Below are 17533 nucleotides of genomic sequence, written 5' to 3'. Positions count from 1 at the left end.
GTGTTGTAATTTAGACGTTCAGTTTTTCCAAACAAATATCCCATGACAAAACTTTATTTTTGCAATTTCATGCTTAGATCAAAAAGCAGGAAAAAGTACTGGGAGTTGACACATTTGAGTGTAGCTGTCCAGTGCAAACAACCAACCATGTAGGGATATTTTGAGGAACTGGCTTTTTAGGTTCACAAAAGCAGCCCCACAAACTGGCATACTGGGTTTGGGTCAAAAACAGCAGTGCTTGTTCAAAGCATTCAGCAACGCACACCGGTTAAATGTCTGCTGCCTGGTATAAAATCCACTGCAGCTTTAAGAGAGGGGAGGGTTTCCAGGAGAGGAAAAGGCAAAGCCTGCCCACAAGGGCTTCTTTTTGCCTTTCTGATCCATTCAGAAATTACTCATTGCAAATTCCTGACTTTTCAAGAGGAGGAAATGCGATTGCATGGCTTTCATTTGCTGCACATGTGTGTCACAGAGTGGGAAAGAGACTTTTAAACTGGGGAGCTAGTCCAGCCCCAGCGATGACTTTGTGAGAGCTGGGGTGGGGAGGGGGGGCTGTTTTACACCAGGAAGCTGTGCTGTATGTTTCCACGCTCAGCTGCTGAGACAGAGAGACACACAGCAATACAACAGCAGCCGCTTGCCTTTCTCGGTGTGTGGATCAGCTGTCTCGCTCTCTTTTTTTCCCCCCTCCTTTCCGGTGTGTTGTTTTGTGTGTCTTGCGATGGCTGAATGATGGCCCAGTACAACAACTCCACACCACACACCATGGCTGCCAAAGACGATCTCTACAGCAAAGTCACCCCCAGAAGGAACAGACAACACCGAACGGGGACAATCAAACACGGGTCGTCTCTGGATATCCTTTTATCAATGGGATTTCCCAAAGCCAGGGCGTAAGTTGGGACATCTTTACTTCCCCCCTCCCTCCTTTGAGCCCCCCTTCCTCTTTTCTGTGATAAAGGCTAGCTGGTTAAAAGGGGGGGGGGGAGTTTGCAATTTCTGGTTTGCATGTTGATCCAGGATGGAAGGCGTGTGTCTATCTGGTGCGTTCTGGTGGCTATGCAGGAGAACGTGATGCGATGCGCAGCTGTCTGTGCCGGGTGCCCCTTGCTAGGTAATGCAGGTGCGCCTCGCTCCAAATGGCCTTGGCCGATTTCATTTTTCGGAGGATGGGTTTGTTTAGGAACCCGGGGGGGTGGCTTTCGAGGAGAGGCTCCGCTCCGAGCTGCTGAACTGCAGAGGCAGAGCCCATCCACCGCAGTGGTTTGCAGGCTGGGGTGTCAATTTGCAGCGAGGTGGGAGTGGCGCGCGTGTATTGCATATTCATGGCCAGGGAAGCGAACTGGGGCTCTGGAAGGCAGGTGAAGAAAGTAGCACCCGTTGCAGCCGCCCTGACTGGGGCGTTGTTATTTTACGGCGACTGTTATTCAGGTGCAACGGGGCTGTGGTGCAACGAAAAAAATAAGCTTATTCACAGGGCTGTGAAAACAGGGCCAGGCCTGGCTGCTGAATGGATGCGCCGAGCTACACTGGCCTGTATCCCTATCGTGGTGAGAAATTGCTTCGGAAGTTTTGGATGTCCAGCTAGACTGGAAACTGGACTTCAGCACTGTGCAATTAGAAACCACATTCCTTAGCCATTATTTTGACAATGATTATTCCTCCGCAGTTATTGTAGCTCGTTCAATCACCTGAGCTCATTTCTGTAATCCACATGCGGGTGAACTCAAACCTTTGGAATCCGACCTCCTGTGTTTTTCTTGCACAATTTAGCAGTAATCTGTTGTAACATTTCTTTGCTGTGCTTAAAAGTCATTAGGCAGCAACCTAAATATAATGTAATACTGACCCTCCCCAGCCCCCTTGTTAAAATGATGGCTACTGAGTGGGGTACGTTAGGCTGTAAAACAGACTAGGGGAATTTGGATGATTGCTTGATCTGCCTAGATTTGCCTTTTGTAGTTGAGATATCAGAACTCAGCTGGCTTCCGACTATTTTCTGTACAGTTTTTTATAGGTACACAGATACACATGATTTTGAGGACAGACATCATCTATGGATTCATATGGCCACCATGGCTTTCACTAGAACATACACACACTCAAAATCCAATGTGCATTTCCCAGTTGTCCTACTTATGCTCTATATGTGTGTCAATGATCTATAGCCATATATAGAAAGTGGGATGTAGCATTTAAACAGGATGCTTGCAGATTGGCATACTGAGGAAGCAATGACTTAATGCACCCAGATTGGATGGAAATGCACTAGCATATTACTCAGCCTAGATGGGGGAAAGAAATGCTTGATATGAAAGATAAAAACAATTATTACCTCTATGACAGTGATGTCTAGTTTGACAGCCAGCTATTTTACCTTCGGCTGAGTACCTGGTTACCATGCAATTCACATCCTTGCTTAATGAAAGCTTGCTTCATAGTTGCAGTACATAAAAAGGAAACCAAAGCCTAGATAGACCAGCTGGGAGAGTTAAATACAAAGAACAGGTAGCAAAAATTCCCCCAAACTTAAAGGTTAAGTATAGAACAGGTAGCAAAAATACCCCCAAACTTAAAGGTTAAGTATAGAACAGGTAGCAAAAATACCCCCAAACTTAAAGGTTAAGTATCATAAAGTATTTGGACTCGGGGGGGAAACCAGCTAGTTCTTTACATACAACAGGATACCATAATAGTATATTTAACTGATAAACTTTGTGCTGGAATTGGATGACTCAGTGTATAACATAGCTCTTGGCACTGTATCCCAGTCGGCTGATAATGTTGCAATTAAATGGTTATTAAAATGTCAGTAAGAAGCAAAACAAAAATAAAAGCAGACTGGTAATTGCTGCTGCCCGGGGTGGGCTATTCTGGAATAATCCACAGGTCAGTGGTCAGGATCCCAAAAGTGCAGGGTTTCTAAGCAGTACAGAGCACGTTGTCGGGGTGATTCCCACAAGATTGCTGCTTCCCAGAAGAAGCCTTTTATCCAAATGCGCATTTCTGTGCAAAGGGAGGAGACTAAGGTTGAGATTTTCATATTCAAGTGTCTAGGACTTCAATAGCTCAGACATAGGTGAGGGGTTTGATACAGGAGTGGGTGGGTGAGATTCTGTGGCCTGCGTTGTGCAGGTCGTCAGACTAGACGATCATAATGGTCCCTTCTGACCTTAAAGTCTATGAGTCTATACACATTATAAATGACGAACACAATAAAAATATATAAGGCTTAATATAGTTGCCGTGGCTCTGGGTAGGTCAGTTGACCGATTGTACCTGGGACCACTGGTTCTAAAAGCATGAACCTCTGCTGCCAAGCTCTTAATCAATACTGTAGCAGGCTCATCAACCTGTATAGGTAGGTCTGCACTTCGAGCTGGGGCTGCAATTCCCAGCTCGAGGAGACATATCCTCACTAGCCAGCTCTGGTTGAGCTAACACCCTACTGAGTGCAGCTGTGGGGATACAAGCGGCAGGTGTGACTAGCCACCTTGAGTATGTGTCCATCGGAGACAATAGGCCCATGCTTGGGGCACCCAGCTCGATAGTGTAGACATTCCCTATATGTGGCTCAGCCCTTACTGTAGGAGAACAGAGCGGGACACTGAGTGGGAATGAGTTCCATGGGCGACTGGTGTATTCAGGAGGTTCACAATGGATCCACGAGGCTTCCATCCCACTAGATCAACTCTGCCACTTCCCCTACCGTACACGACCCCACGTTCCCATGGAGAACACCGGCTTGAGCTCAGCACTGAATCATCCAGGGGGCCAAAGAGGAGGCAACATAGAAAGCTACACCACTTCCTGTCCCCCACCTCAGCAGAACCAAGAGGTGGTTGTTTTGTTTTGGCCCTCAGTAGCTATGGCATACCAGCAGGAGTTAGAATATGGGTATTTATTACTTCACGATGAGCCTCAAATTAGAGGGACTCAGTCCAATTTTTAAATCCTCTCCTGTGTTCCAGACGTGTTTTCTGTGCTGTTAAAACATGTTTGCCTAGTAACAGACAGAGCAACATAGCAGCATTTCAGTAAAGAGGCTCCTATCCCTCCAGGGTTTGCGCTAACGCTGGGAGAATACTGAAAAAAAAAAAAATAATTGGAGCCTGAAATAAATTCACTTCCCCCATGTGTGTGCCCCCATCACGCTAGCTTTTTGCAAATAGTCTAGGCTGAAATTCATCCTTGTCCACAGGAACAGCACAAGGTCTGTGCATCACTTAAGCTCTTTGGGCTTTAGTGGGACTTAAGGAGGATTCAAGTGGTGCTTTGAGCCTTGTGTTGACCTTCTGTGCAGGGAGGAATTCCACCCCTAATGAACGTGTTTACCGATGGGAATGTTCCTTGACAGAGCAATTTTTAAGGGCATACTGGAAGAGAGTGGATTTCAAGTATGTAATCACGCTGGAGCCAATCGCATCCAGCCATGGAACAGAATATACTGGTACCAGGCCCACAAGCTACTTGGGGCAGGGACTTCATTTGTACAGCTCTCAAGACAATGGCGTCTTGATCCTGGCTCGAGCCTCTGCGTGCGCCTGTAATACAAATATTCATAGTGCCACATGTCTAATCAAAACCACGTCCATTTCAAACACTCAGAAGCAAGCTGCAAACCAAGGGATTATTTGGTCAACAATTTTAAATAGCAAATTTGTTGAAGATCCCAATCTGTTCACTCAGTGAACAGTTTAAAAAAAAGAGGCATAATTAATTGAATAAGCAATCCCTTACAAATTACTCATCCAGATCTGCTTTTCTCTCTGCAGCGCTTATTTTTTCCCTTTTGAGTACTTATTTAACTGTTTGGGGGAGTAATGAGACAGAAGGCTTTTTGCATACTCTGGCTTTTAACAGATGAAATTCTGCATCCTGGCTTGAGCAATATCTTGAGTAATTAAATGGTCTAGTTCATGGGCTGCAGTTCCTAGGTTCAGCATTGGGACCTCTGAACAATTGTGTACATCTGTGCTGGAATGGATCCAAGAGGGAAGCATGGGGCTGGGCTGTGCAATTGAACACAGATACTGCAATTGAGTTAGCAGCTGTAGGGAAGGAACACTGGAAAAAGACTTCAGCAAACATTCATTTGAAGCCATATCCCACTATCATTCCACATGTGGAATTTTCATTGACTTCACTGCAAATTCTGCTCCAGGATTGAGGGATTGTTATTATTTTATTTGTATTACAGCAGTGCCTAAAAGCCCCGTTGTGTTAGGCATAGAATAGACACATAGTCAAAGACAGTCCCTGTCTCAAAGATCTTTACAGACTACAAAAATGGGAAGTATCGTTATCCCCATTTTACAGATGAGGAACTGAAGCACAGAGAAATTAAGTTACTTGCCGTGGCAGAACGAGGAATTGAACTCACATATCCGAGGCTCAGTCCAGTATCTTAATCACAAGACCATCCTTCTTCTCTAAGAAAAAGAGAACCTGTCCCTTTAGGAAATGAACCCTGTCTTTGAATGCATTTCCTACTGTTTGCAGCATTGGTGCAGCTGTGTTGGTCTCAGGGTATGAGGGATAAGGGTGGCGCAATATCTTTTAGTGGACCAACTTCTCTTGATGAGATAAGCTTTCGAGCTACAAAGAGCTCTTCTTCAGATCTGATATAGCCTCACCCACCTTGTCTCTCACATATTTTAACGGGGGGGGGGGGGGGTTGGGGGTTTTTTTTTGGTAAAAATAATGGAATCAAACCGATTGGAGGAAATGAGAAAGGTGAATAAAAAGAGAAATGGAGCAATCATTCAGCTAGATTGGCTGTAATACACCATCTTTATTTTGTATAGTGCTTTTAATGCAATCTGTATTATGAAATGCACTACAGATTTAAATAATGTAGTTACAACATGAAATAATAAACAGAAGGAACTAAACAATCGGGAGGAAATAAAAATGTTCAGAGGAGAGCTGGAAATCTGGATGGTTGACTGGGCAGAGAGTTATAGGGAGATTGTACCATGCATCTCAGAAGGCATTTGCACCAAGAATGACAAGAGTGTATGATGGGACAAATTAGATATCTGTGGACAGAAGAAATATTAAAAGACAAAGAGTAAAAATTTTCAAAAGTGCCTAAGTCCCATTTTCAAACATGCCTTAGGAACTTAAGATCATAAGGGCCAGATTTTCATGGGAATTTAGGTGTCTAAAGATGCAGATGGGCACCTAGTGGAATTTTCAAAAGCGCCAAAGCACGTTAGGTGTCTAACTCCCATGGACTTTAGTCCTTGAAAATCTGGCCTTAAGTGATTTTTGAAAATGAGACTTAGGGACTAAACACTTTTGAAAATTTTGCCCTGGGTCTGCAAGGTCAAATTCAGAGAGGTTTTTAGAAACCAGGGAGGACAGTTTGTCCTGAAATGAATAGGGAGCCCAGGGCGTTGTTTGAGGATAGAGGCTGATGAGGTAGTCTTATTTTGATAGTCAAGGAATATTGAGGGAGGCTAACAGAATGTATGCTATAAGGATGGACAAGCAAAAAAAAAAACCTTGTTTTCCAGAATTACCTTGACATAGTCTACATACAGCCCTGACTATGATGACCAGATGTCCCGATTTTATAGGGACAGTCCCGATTTTTGGGTCTTTTTCTTATATAGGCTCCTATTACCCCCCACCCCGTCCTGATTTTTCACATTTGCTGTCTGGTCACCCTAGCCCTGACACCAATACTTCTGAAGCCCTGCATCGCTGTTAATGGATCCACTGCTTACCCTTGGACAATGAAGCAAGGAAACCACACTGTTCAGATTTTAACGTGTCAAAGAAAACTAAAACGATACAGCTATTAGTGCAGAAAGTCACTTAATATTACAGAGGAGTTTGAGAAAAATATGATTTTACACTCTCTGTAGCACTTTTCATCCCACTCTGACGACCGTGAAAGGCAGCCGCCTCTGGGTTCAAGCATGGCAGCTATTTAACAGTGCACCCTAATGTTACACCAGTTTTTAGGAAAAGAAATTCAGGATACTGCAGGAAGTTGAAACTGCAAGGAAATTTGGGAAGACACATGACTGCAATCATCTGAGTTGCATTCTGGCCACGACATTAGATGCGACATCCCTAATCATTTCTGAAGAGGACCTTTATTAATTACAAGTGGTCACTCTTTGTATGTCTCATTCAAAAGGCAGTGTCTCCCCAGTGTTACCAGACACCATGCTGGGACATGATTTCTATATTGGGTTAGGCCTCAGACCTGCATTGGGCTCCTTGAATGCACACCCCTGTACTCTGGGGCTCTGAGTGGGCAGGCACAGGCATCTCTGGCACAGAGCTCATTGCTGTATCCAGCCCTTAGAGAGAAGAGTGACGCCCATTGAATTGCCATCACAAGTTCTTGCAGTGCTTGCAAAAGAGACCATCTGACTCAAGTGCTGACCAAGCCTGTCCCTGTGATAAGATCACAACCTAAAGTGCTGTGGCTGCAGCAACGCTGCATCTTTGCTTGGAGGTATTTTATACATAAACCACAGCTTGACCTGTCTTCACAGTAATCCTGTTTCTTGAGGAGGTGGGAGGGGAGCCAAGAGAGGTGAAACGAAAAGACATTTCTGCAATATTGACAACCAGGACACTTGTGCCTGAGAGACTGGGGAAACTGTTTAAGAATGGTGCATCCTTATGCAAAGATTGCTTATAACAACCATGCCAAGGTCAATGAGTCATTGGGATATTTGCTGTGTAAGTGCCAGTCGTGCAGAATGAAAGCTTCCCGGTGGAAGTTTTTCTTATACACCCGCCTAGTTTGCGGGGCAGGGAAAGAGCTGCATTGCACCTTTGTGCAGTTAGCTCCCCTTACTGGGATCCTGCATTTAAACATACAAATAGCATTATGTGATGAGTTCCCGGCCTAGAGACAAGTCAGTGGAAGTACACTGATCCCCGTGATCCTGCATCTCAGAACTCCATGATGCAGGGCTGTCAAACATTTACAATATCCCGGGAGGCATTAGCAACTTGCCAGGGACCTTAGCCCATTTTGATATCAAAATAAATGCAAGCAACATAACATTTGCTTGTTCTTGTCCTTCTCACTGGTGATTTGTCTTGTGGGCAAAGGGCTGATCTTGTTGCCAATGACTTTCACCAGAAACTGAAGCAGCTTCAAAAGATAAGTAGATGGGGATCAGGGAGAGGTGCCATGGCTCTATCTCAAACACACCAGCCAATAGGACAAAACTTTAAAAAGAGAGCAATTTTGTTTGGTCAAATAGATTTTGTTTGTTTATTTGTGTCCCATCCCGTCCTCGCCCCCCACCCCACCCGACTGTCAAATGTCTCTGGGACTGGGGGCTCTAGTGCACTCTTTCATGCCAGGCCAATGTCATGTAAGTCAACGCTCGTCACTGGGGGGATCATTATGGAAATACTGACAAAAGGTTAACTCTGCGGCTGAGCAAACCTAGGAGCTTAGAGGCAAAGTTGAAGATATGTAGCTCTGATAAACAGCGAGACCCTTAATAGCTTGACACTGAAAGAGGTTTTAACCATATTTCACTTACACTCTTCCCGTCACCGTTATTACAAGCAATTTAAAGCAAGTGTCATTTCTTCCTTTTACATATTATTAAGTAGGCATTGCAGTTCATGATAGTTCAGAATTAATCATTTGCGAATAGTGACTGCTAAATAATTTCTGCTGGAGAGGAGGGAGTGCATTAGACATATTTTTCCTCTCTCGATTCTTAAAAGCACAAGACTTATTATCTTCTCCACCCCCATCCCAACGAAATATAAACAATTCTTACTCCACTGGGATCTGATCCAGTTCCCATTAATGCCTGATTCAGCAAAACACTTAAGCCCATCCTTAACTTTTGAACATGAGTAGTTGAGAGCAAAGTGCTCTGTGTTTTCCTCATGATTACGGAAGGGATGTTTTCAGTAACATTGGGGACACCTGTGATGCATAAAGCAGCAGTATATTTATTTTCCTAAACTCTACCTTATTTTGGGGGGAAGAACAGGATTTTTGCTGCCAAATTCTATTTCTCCTGTTTTGCACTAATATAAAACATTATTGTTTTATTTATATTGCAGTAGCAACTTAGGACCCCTAATCATGGACCAGGACCTATATATATAGTGCTAGGCGCTATACAAACACCAAACAAAAAGAGGTTGCCTGCCTCAAAGAGCTTGCAATCTAAACAGATGACAAGAAACAACAGGTGGATGCAGACAGTCAGACACAGGGAGAGCGCAGGAGACAGCGTTGGTCGGCAGATAGATATTGATCTCAGCATTGTCTCCAATAAGAGGTTTTATTCCTGATTCTTCTCATTAATAATATTTTGGTGAAATTCACCCCTGTCACTGTGTAGAGGGCTGGTGCAAAGTTCTAGGCACCGCTGTTTTGAGGATAAAGTGGAACTTAAGTAGTGCATACGGCCCTCTGTACAGAGGTGAATTCCATCCTATGTAAGTGTAATACTAGCTAATAGTTAGCACTTTTCATCTTCATAGAAGGTCAAAAATAAATGAAGTGAGCTTCCCAGACCCCATGTAAGGTGAGTGAGTGTTCTCTCCATTTTACAAATGGAGAAATTAAATCAGAGAGGTGCATTGACTTGTTTAAAGCCACAGAGATAGACTTAATTAATTAATGTTTGTCAAGTTTTTTGAATAAAGGGTACTATAGAATTACACAGTATTATTCTGATTTCTCTAGCAAGAACCACATTCCTCTCCACATATGATTTTTTAAGCTTATTCTCCACAAAAAAATATTTCCCTTCATCGCATGCTTGAAATGAGTGTGGTTGGTAATTAATAGTAAACATCAGATTACAGTATATTACCAGTGGATAAACTGCAATAATTTCTCTGAGTCAGAATTCAGACCGTTCTGAAACATGGGGTGGGAGGGGTGAGGGTGGGGGTGGGAGGGGAGGGGGGGCGCGATTCTCATTTAGGCTGGCAGAGTATATGGAGCCTTACAATCAGCCTAAATGTCAATCACATATACACCCAGTATGTTATCTTCACACTCCCTTTAACGCTCCTTTATGCTGCTGGAAGGGTGTAAAATAGCCTTCTGTCTATGAGTATCTGTTCAAAGGGCCAAGTCCTCAGCTGGTGTAAACTGACATAGGGCCATTGACTTCAATGGAGAAATGCTAATATATATCAGCTGAGGAGTTTGCTCAGAAATAGCCTGGTTCTCTCTCTCAAGGCCCCTTTATGCCACGCTGCCAGTGGGTTCTTTTGCACCAGTCTGGCAAGGCAAAGAGGTTTTAGAGTACATACGACTCTGTCCCCAAGTCTTTGGGAGAAAAGCTATATCTTCGGTATTTCCCCCCTCTCTCCTCGCAATATATTTTTACACCAGCTATGCAGTATCTGTAAATGGTGACTCACTGCTTCTGTGCCTCCCAGGCCATTATCTACACACCTACAAGATGCCCATTACTGCCTTCAGTAAGAGCACCTGGGGGCTTGAGCACACTTTAAAGAGTCACAGCACGTAACAGAGACTGCAGGGCTGTTTCCCAGACAGTGGCTGTGCAGCTGGTCTCCTGCGTGGTGTGATCATTCTAGTCTGAAATGTGTCAGTGTAAATTTAGCCAAGTGCAGAGGGCTGTGAGCAGCGAGTGACTCAAGATGGCCCCACAAATCTGAGCCCTATGCACTGAAGGAGGCCTGGAACAGAGAGCTCCTGTTACGGTGTCACGGTGTAATGGTACGCTGTTCCATTGCAACAGTGAAGTCGGGTGGCAGCTGGCATCCTAATGTCCCACAGATCCATGTCCGCTCACCTTCCATCCTGTTCAACTACACTTAGGGTGACCAGAGGTCCCGTTTTTAAAGGGACATTCCCATTTCCGGGGACTTTTTCTTATATAGGCGCCTATTACCCCCCACTCCCTGTCCCGTTTTTTCACAGTTGCTATCTGGTCACCCGACCCTACATTTTCTTGTCATCGGAGTGGCACCTATACGCCTATGGAACCTATAGCCACGATGCTGCAACTGTATCATCTGCAATGGCAGACTCCCATGCCAGGGTGAACCACCCATGGAAGTCAGTGGGGCTCCATGCAGCATAGGTGCTGGGGTGCGGCAGCCCCCAAGGCTTGAAGTGGTTTCCGTCATAGACAGGGTTTACAGTTTGGTTCAATGGCCCACAGCACGCCCTCTACACACACTGTTCCAGCACCCCTGCCATTCAGGGGCACAAGATTCTTCTTATCTGGAGCCAGCTGCAGGATCAGGGCCTATCACACCACAGTGGGACCTGCCCTTCCGGGGTTTTTTGTGCTTCATTTTGATTTTACAAAATTGGTCCAATTTTGCGCACACACAAAAAAATCTGCAGTATTTGCTTTTTTCTCCTAATGTCTGCTCTCACAAACACACAACCCTTATTGGAATTTTCAATTTCAAAATCAAACTTGGTTGCACTGATCCTTTGCAATGAGGCTTAGTAGATATCTTCTCCCAAGAGAAATATGAATTAACTTCATGAAAGCTCTCGGCTTTTGGGGTCAATGCTCCTGGTTGATTTCATTGAAGATTCCGGCTCAAAAGCTGATGCATGACAACCGGGATCAATGTATTTGAAATCCTTCCCAACAATCTGAAAAGGACAGTGATGTCTCAGAGCACTGCAAGTTGTTTTCGTGTAAAAGTTGTGGTATAGGGACATGGCTTTTAACTCCATTTAAAATGCAAGGCAGTGGGGGAGCTTTTGCAGGGATAGTACTTCAGTGATTTAGTCATAGATACATAGGGTACCTGAGCAGTGCCTCTCACTGGGGCTTCCTTTGTCAGTCAACCTTAAAACCGGGTCATCGGAGTTCCTTTGTCAATCAACGTTGGACTTCTGCTGGGATTCTTTTGTTGTTCTCTCAGGAACAACCTGTGACTGCTGTTGATTTCTCTGCCTTGTGTTTGGTTTTTGGATGGGCCATGCTGGTGCTAACTGGGTTTTAAAAGAAGTGAGTCAAGAGTGCCAAACTAAGTGGGAAAATAGACTGGACAAACAAACAGTTCTTTAAGAGGCATGTGTAAGAACCGGTGGCTGGAATTTCCTGCATGGAACTGTGCAGCCATGTTGTAGCTTTCCCTGTCTGTGTGCACACGGTGGAAGAGAGTGCTGGAGCTCTCTTAGCACAAGGATTGTGTGGCTGTGTCTATACTAGATGATTAGGGCCCTACCACATTCACGGCCATGAAAAACACAATACCGTACCATGCCATCCTTACTTCTGTGCTGCTGCCTTCAGAGCTGGGCGGCCGGAGAGTGGCGGCTGCTGACTGAGGGCCTACCTCTGCAGGCAGCAGCGCAGAAGTAAGGGTGGCAATACTATACAATGCCATCCTTACTTCAGCGCTGCTGCTGGCGGCAGCTCTGCCTTCACAGCTGGGCTCCCGGCCAGCAGCCATCACACTCCAGCTCCCCAGCTCTCAAGGAAGCACCGCCGCCAGCCGCAGCGCAGCAGTAAGGGTAGCAGTATTGCGACCTCCCCACCAGAACTCCCTTTTGGGTCACAAACAGTGACCTTTCAGATTGAAAGAGCTGAAATAATGAAATTTGCTATTTTAAAAACCCTCTGACCATGAAATTGACCAGAAAGGACCGTGAATTCAGTCGGGCCCTATAGATGATTCGTCTTTAAATATTTCCCAGCTTCAGCAGGAGCGCTAGTGCAGACCCATCATTGCTGTGTTAACGATCTTGTGGTCTCCCCCTGTATTAAGAGCAGGCCTTGAAGACATGGTGGTTGAATGTTCCCACCACTGCTACCACTAGTCCTGCTCCACCAGTGATCACAACAGCTGGAGCAAAAGTGTAGGTGAGTTGCTAGGGTTTTTATTGAGAAAAAGGTTCAGCTCCTGGAGGTCCAGCTTGTGAGTCTAACACAACTGGCAGCTCTAGGCTGTCCAAAGGGCCCGGGATGATGGTAGGACCAGAGCTTCACCCCCTCCCTGGTGGTCAGTGGGGCTGAGCCAGTGTGGAGAACATGAGGGGAATATACTCTACAGCAGAAGCACATGGTTGCTGCCCTGGAGGGCTCTTTCCTGCACCCTGCAGAGGGATCCAGGGTGAGTCAAATGGGATTCCTTCTGGGATTGCAGTGCACTCACTCCCTTCACAGGCTAGCCCAATACAGTTCTGTGGCTTAAAAGCTACAATATAGCCCTCTGTGTACAAGGCCTGACCCAGTGCCCACTGAAGTGAGTGGAAAGACTTCCATGAACCTCAGGAGGTGTCGGATCAAGCCGCAATGGCTATTTGCCCCTTCATTAATAGCCTGAGACCGAGAGAGAGTGGAGAAGATGCAGTCATAGCAGGGGTTTCTGTTTTTAATTCTTTCTGACATTTAGAAGGTCAGTGGAAAAGCTTGTCAAATAAAACAGGAAGTTACACTGACATGTAAGCATTTAAGCACGGGATGAAAATCAGCCAAGGCAGCCACAAGCCCTTGTCTCTGAGCACCCATCTTTCACACACTAAGACCAAATAGCACCTGAAGCGGGAAATCACCATTTGAAATATCTCCCACAAATGATCTTGTACTGTGTTTCATGACCATGACTAACTTTTACTCCACCGACTAAAGGAAATTATCTTCCCTGCGGACTGAGACTTCTGAGCAGACTTAGGGGAAGAATAGTCCCATGGCTAGAGTGCTCGCTTGGGCCTCAGAAGACCTGGGGGCAATTCCCAGCTCCACCACAGACTTCTTTTATGACCCTGAGCAAGTCACTTAGTCTCTCTGTGCCTCAGCTGACCATCTGTAAAATGGGGGTAATAGCACTGCCCATTCTCACAGGGATGTGATGAGGATAAATACGCTAAAGATTGTGAGGTGTTCAGATACTGTGGTGATGGGCAGTCATAAAAATACCATAGATAAGGCACTAGCCTATGACAAATTCACACATCCTGAGCACTGTAATTAAGCCAAACCTAATCCCTGACATAGAAGCAGCAAGGTTGATGGAAGAATTGTTCTGTTGACCTAGCAAGTGTCACTCAGGGAGGTAGATTACATACATCAATGGAAAAATCCCTGCTGTCAATACAGAAAGTGTCTACCCTACGGTGGAGCAGCTGTAGCACCCATAATGTCAACCTACCCAAGGTGAAATTCACAGAGGACCAGCAAAGGCCCATGCATTACTTGAGTGGGTCCCAGCACAGGGGTGAATTTCACCCGTGGGTGTTTTTTTGTTTTTGTTTTGTTTTGTTTTGAGTCAGAACTGATTAAATCCAGGACAAGATTTTCAGAAGTTACTAGTGGTCTGGGATGACCAGTGTGAGGTTCCTTACGAGGGCCTGATATCCAGAGAGCGGCTGCTCAGAGCTTTCTGAAAACCAGGCCCCTTTGAGTTGTCCCAAGTTGGGCACCCAAACCAAATAATCACTTGTGAAAATCTTAGCCCATGGATGCTCAGCTCCTCTGGAAATCAGGGCGCTTACTCCAGGCATCTGAGGTAAAAAGATTTTGGCCTAAGTGACTTGCCCAAGTCAGCTGCAGAGCTGGGTCTATATCTCGGCAGTCTGAAATCACTCTTAGGCTGCAAACACCACAAAAATGGCCTCTCACATGATACTTTAGATTCTAATCCAACCTTTGAACTCAGACGTGCAGAGGCAATAGCATAAATCGAAAGATGTTTTGTTAACTGAATATTTCAGAACTTTAAAGTACGTTTGGTTTGAGTGTCATTTTAGGAACGGACAAAGGGTTTTTATGGTTTCACAGGTTGGGTGTAACTGTGGTGAGGAAGGAATCTCATATTTTCCAAGCCAGTCCTCTTGACCTTAGATGTAACAAGTTAGTTTTGAATTTGTGTTGTATGCAGCCGGCTCTTCTATTGAACATCCTTCCAATCATATGAATATTTGAAACAACCGAACAATTAATCTGAGATCATGAAAGTGGGATTGAATGTTGTGACTAGATAATGATCCCTTTGCTGCAAAGTAAATGTCAAAGCAGGAGACAATTTTTCGATCACAATATAAAATTCACTGGAAATTCTTGCTACTGTACCCTATTTTTCTTTTATTAAATGAGATGAACATTAAGACCAGGCTGTCCTCTGAAAACATCCAGGAAACACTGGCCATGCCCTTTCCAACATCTATACCGGTCTGCATGAAGGTCATCTGTGTTCAGAGGGCTGGTGCATGGCAAATGCACCACATAAATTTCACTTGAGCTTTGAAGATTTAAGAGGGACGAGGGTGGAACATTTAGAGCCTGGTGTGGATTTTCAATAGAGCGTGAGCTTCATCAAAAACTGCTTGGGATTCCACTGTGATCCAACCCAGAGGAGGGAATTGCTATGAATTTAGGAGCCAGTCTGGCGAAAGCACTTAAGTACATTGCTTAACTTTAAACACACGAGTAGCCCCACTGGCTTCAACTGGGACTACTCGCATGCTTTCTGGATGGGGGGGGGGGTCTTTCAAAAACCTTTATTTTTAAAATCTGTAGCACAGTCAGAATTTCTGCTGATTCTACATCACTGTCAGCGTTCCAGTTAACCAGCTCGGATCCAGCATTAGAATAGCTACATTCGGTTATCTGGATTAGGTCTCTAATTCCATTTCCTCTTGGTTTTCGTCAGCTAGTTGGTTTTTTTAATGTGTACCATGCGTCCTGTTTGTTGTGATATTTTGCACGATTCAGTTATTTGGTTGCATGTGTAACTATCACTCTACCCACAGACCATTCTGTTGTTGGAGACTCTGACCCAATGAACGTACACATGCAAGGATTCGCTCTTCTCTGAGTTTTAATTTCAAACATACATATTGTGCTATAATAACTGTATGCACCTGTATAGTCAACTGGAATTTGAGTACCCCAAATGTCAATCCTCTCACCACTGTGAGGCAGGGAATTATTATTATCCCCATTTCACAGATGAGAAAACTGCAGTACAGAAAGACAAACCCTATGTTTTCGAAAATGACTTTTTTGCACGTGTGTGTGTGTGTGTGTCCCATTTTAAACATTGATTTTTAGAGGTGCTGAGCATCTAGAATCTCTATTCTGGGCATCACCTATGAAAATCAGGCCACTTAGGTATCTAAAATTAAGGCACCTAAAATTAAAGGCTACTTTTGAAGAGCTGACCCTGAGTAACCTGTCCAGAGCCAGGCAGCAAGTAAGTGGCAGAGTTAGGTATAAAGCCCAGGAGTAAAGTTTTCAAAAACACCATGAGTGGACTTATGCATTTCAATGCTGAGCGTCATGGCACCTAACTTTTAGACACCTAGAAAAAAATCATAAGGACAGCACTATGATCCACAAAGCCAAATTAGACGCCTAGGCTCCATACATAATGAATGGGGAGAGAAAGGGCCCCTAAGAATGTGATCCACAAAATACAGCATTGACGGGGAGGGAGGGGGTGACAAGAGGGAAGCACACACCCCTATTTCAGAGATAGGCGCCTAAGTCCACGCTGCAGGGAGCTGCCTAGCTCTGCTCAGCGATCCACAAATGGGAACCTACGCCCCAGAGTCAGATGGCTGAGGTGCCTAAGGAAAGACTCTAACCTTGCCCAAAGCCACACAGTGAGCCCTCACTAGAGCCGGGATCTCTGAAGCTCCTGGCTTCTTCAGGAACACTGTGTTTAATCTGGTCTCGGTAATTCTCCTAAAATCTTGTCAGTTTCCCTCACACGGAACAGCAGATTATCATGGGGCAGATTCTGCTATAAACTTGAACTCGCTTCATTGAAAGCCATGGAGTCACTCTGGATTCCCATGGCTTTAACCAAGAGCAGAATTTAGCTTCATCCTCTATTCTACGTGGCACAAAATGACCACCACAAGACTTGCTTTTGTATTATTAGTGCCTACAATCTTCTACCCATATTTCATGGAGGGGAGGGGGTCTAAAACCTATTAAGAAAAGCTTTTTTTTTTAAAGAAGTATATTGTATTATAGTAAATGAGAAGTGATAGCCAGAGGAAGCTGTTTGTTCTCGTTATCAGCTCTAACTCTGATCTCTTGCAATATGGCACTTTTAAAATCCATCATTGTAACTCAGACTATGTTAGAAAAGGTCGGCTGTTTTTCTCTCTCTCTCTCTCTCTCTTATCGGCGTAGGCTTCCCCAGCCCATAGTTTCCTGTAGCAACACAAATTTCCAACAGATTTTTGTCTTTAATTTTAATCAGATAATTCTCGCATGTGCAGGGAAGTATGAAATACCCCAAAATGATCGCGTTGGCCACTGCTGTTACTGTTATTGCATCATTATTGCTTCTCATTTAAGGGCCTGATTCAGAGCGCACAGAAGTGAATGGGAATCTAAGCCGAGATCTTTCTCCCCCACTTGCTCGCTAGTCACATCTAGGTCATCTGTAAACTCAGCCAGTGCAGTAAAGCTGAATAGCCCCGCTGCCGTTAGTGGTGTAACTGGCATTTGTGCTGAGCTCTAACAATAGAAAAGGACATGCAGGGATTTACTACACCAATTGCTTAGAGTTCGGCATGGAAGCATCTGGACCATTTGGGGTTAGTCCTGAGTGTAGA

General features: G+C 44.7%; 1 protein-coding gene across 1 annotated transcript in view; it reads left to right on the top strand.

Annotated features, from left to right (window-relative positions):
* The first annotated feature begins 369 nt into the window (after window positions 1-369).
* Window positions 370-17533, top strand: part of UBASH3B (ubiquitin associated and SH3 domain containing B) — a 105858-nt gene continuing 88694 nt past the window's right edge. The window contains exon 1 of the mRNA XM_054005271.1: window positions 370-893. Coding sequence (XP_053861246.1) covers window positions 730-893 — 164 coding nt within the window. The 5' untranslated portion in view covers window positions 370-729. The remainder of the gene's footprint in view (window positions 894-17533) is intronic.

The sequence above is a fragment of the Malaclemys terrapin genome, chromosome 15, assembly GCF_027887155.1.
Source record: "Malaclemys terrapin pileata isolate rMalTer1 chromosome 15, rMalTer1.hap1, whole genome shotgun sequence".
Classification (NCBI taxonomy): Eukaryota; Metazoa; Chordata; order Testudines; family Emydidae; genus Malaclemys; species Malaclemys terrapin.
This window is presented reverse-complemented; position numbering and strand designations above follow the sequence as displayed.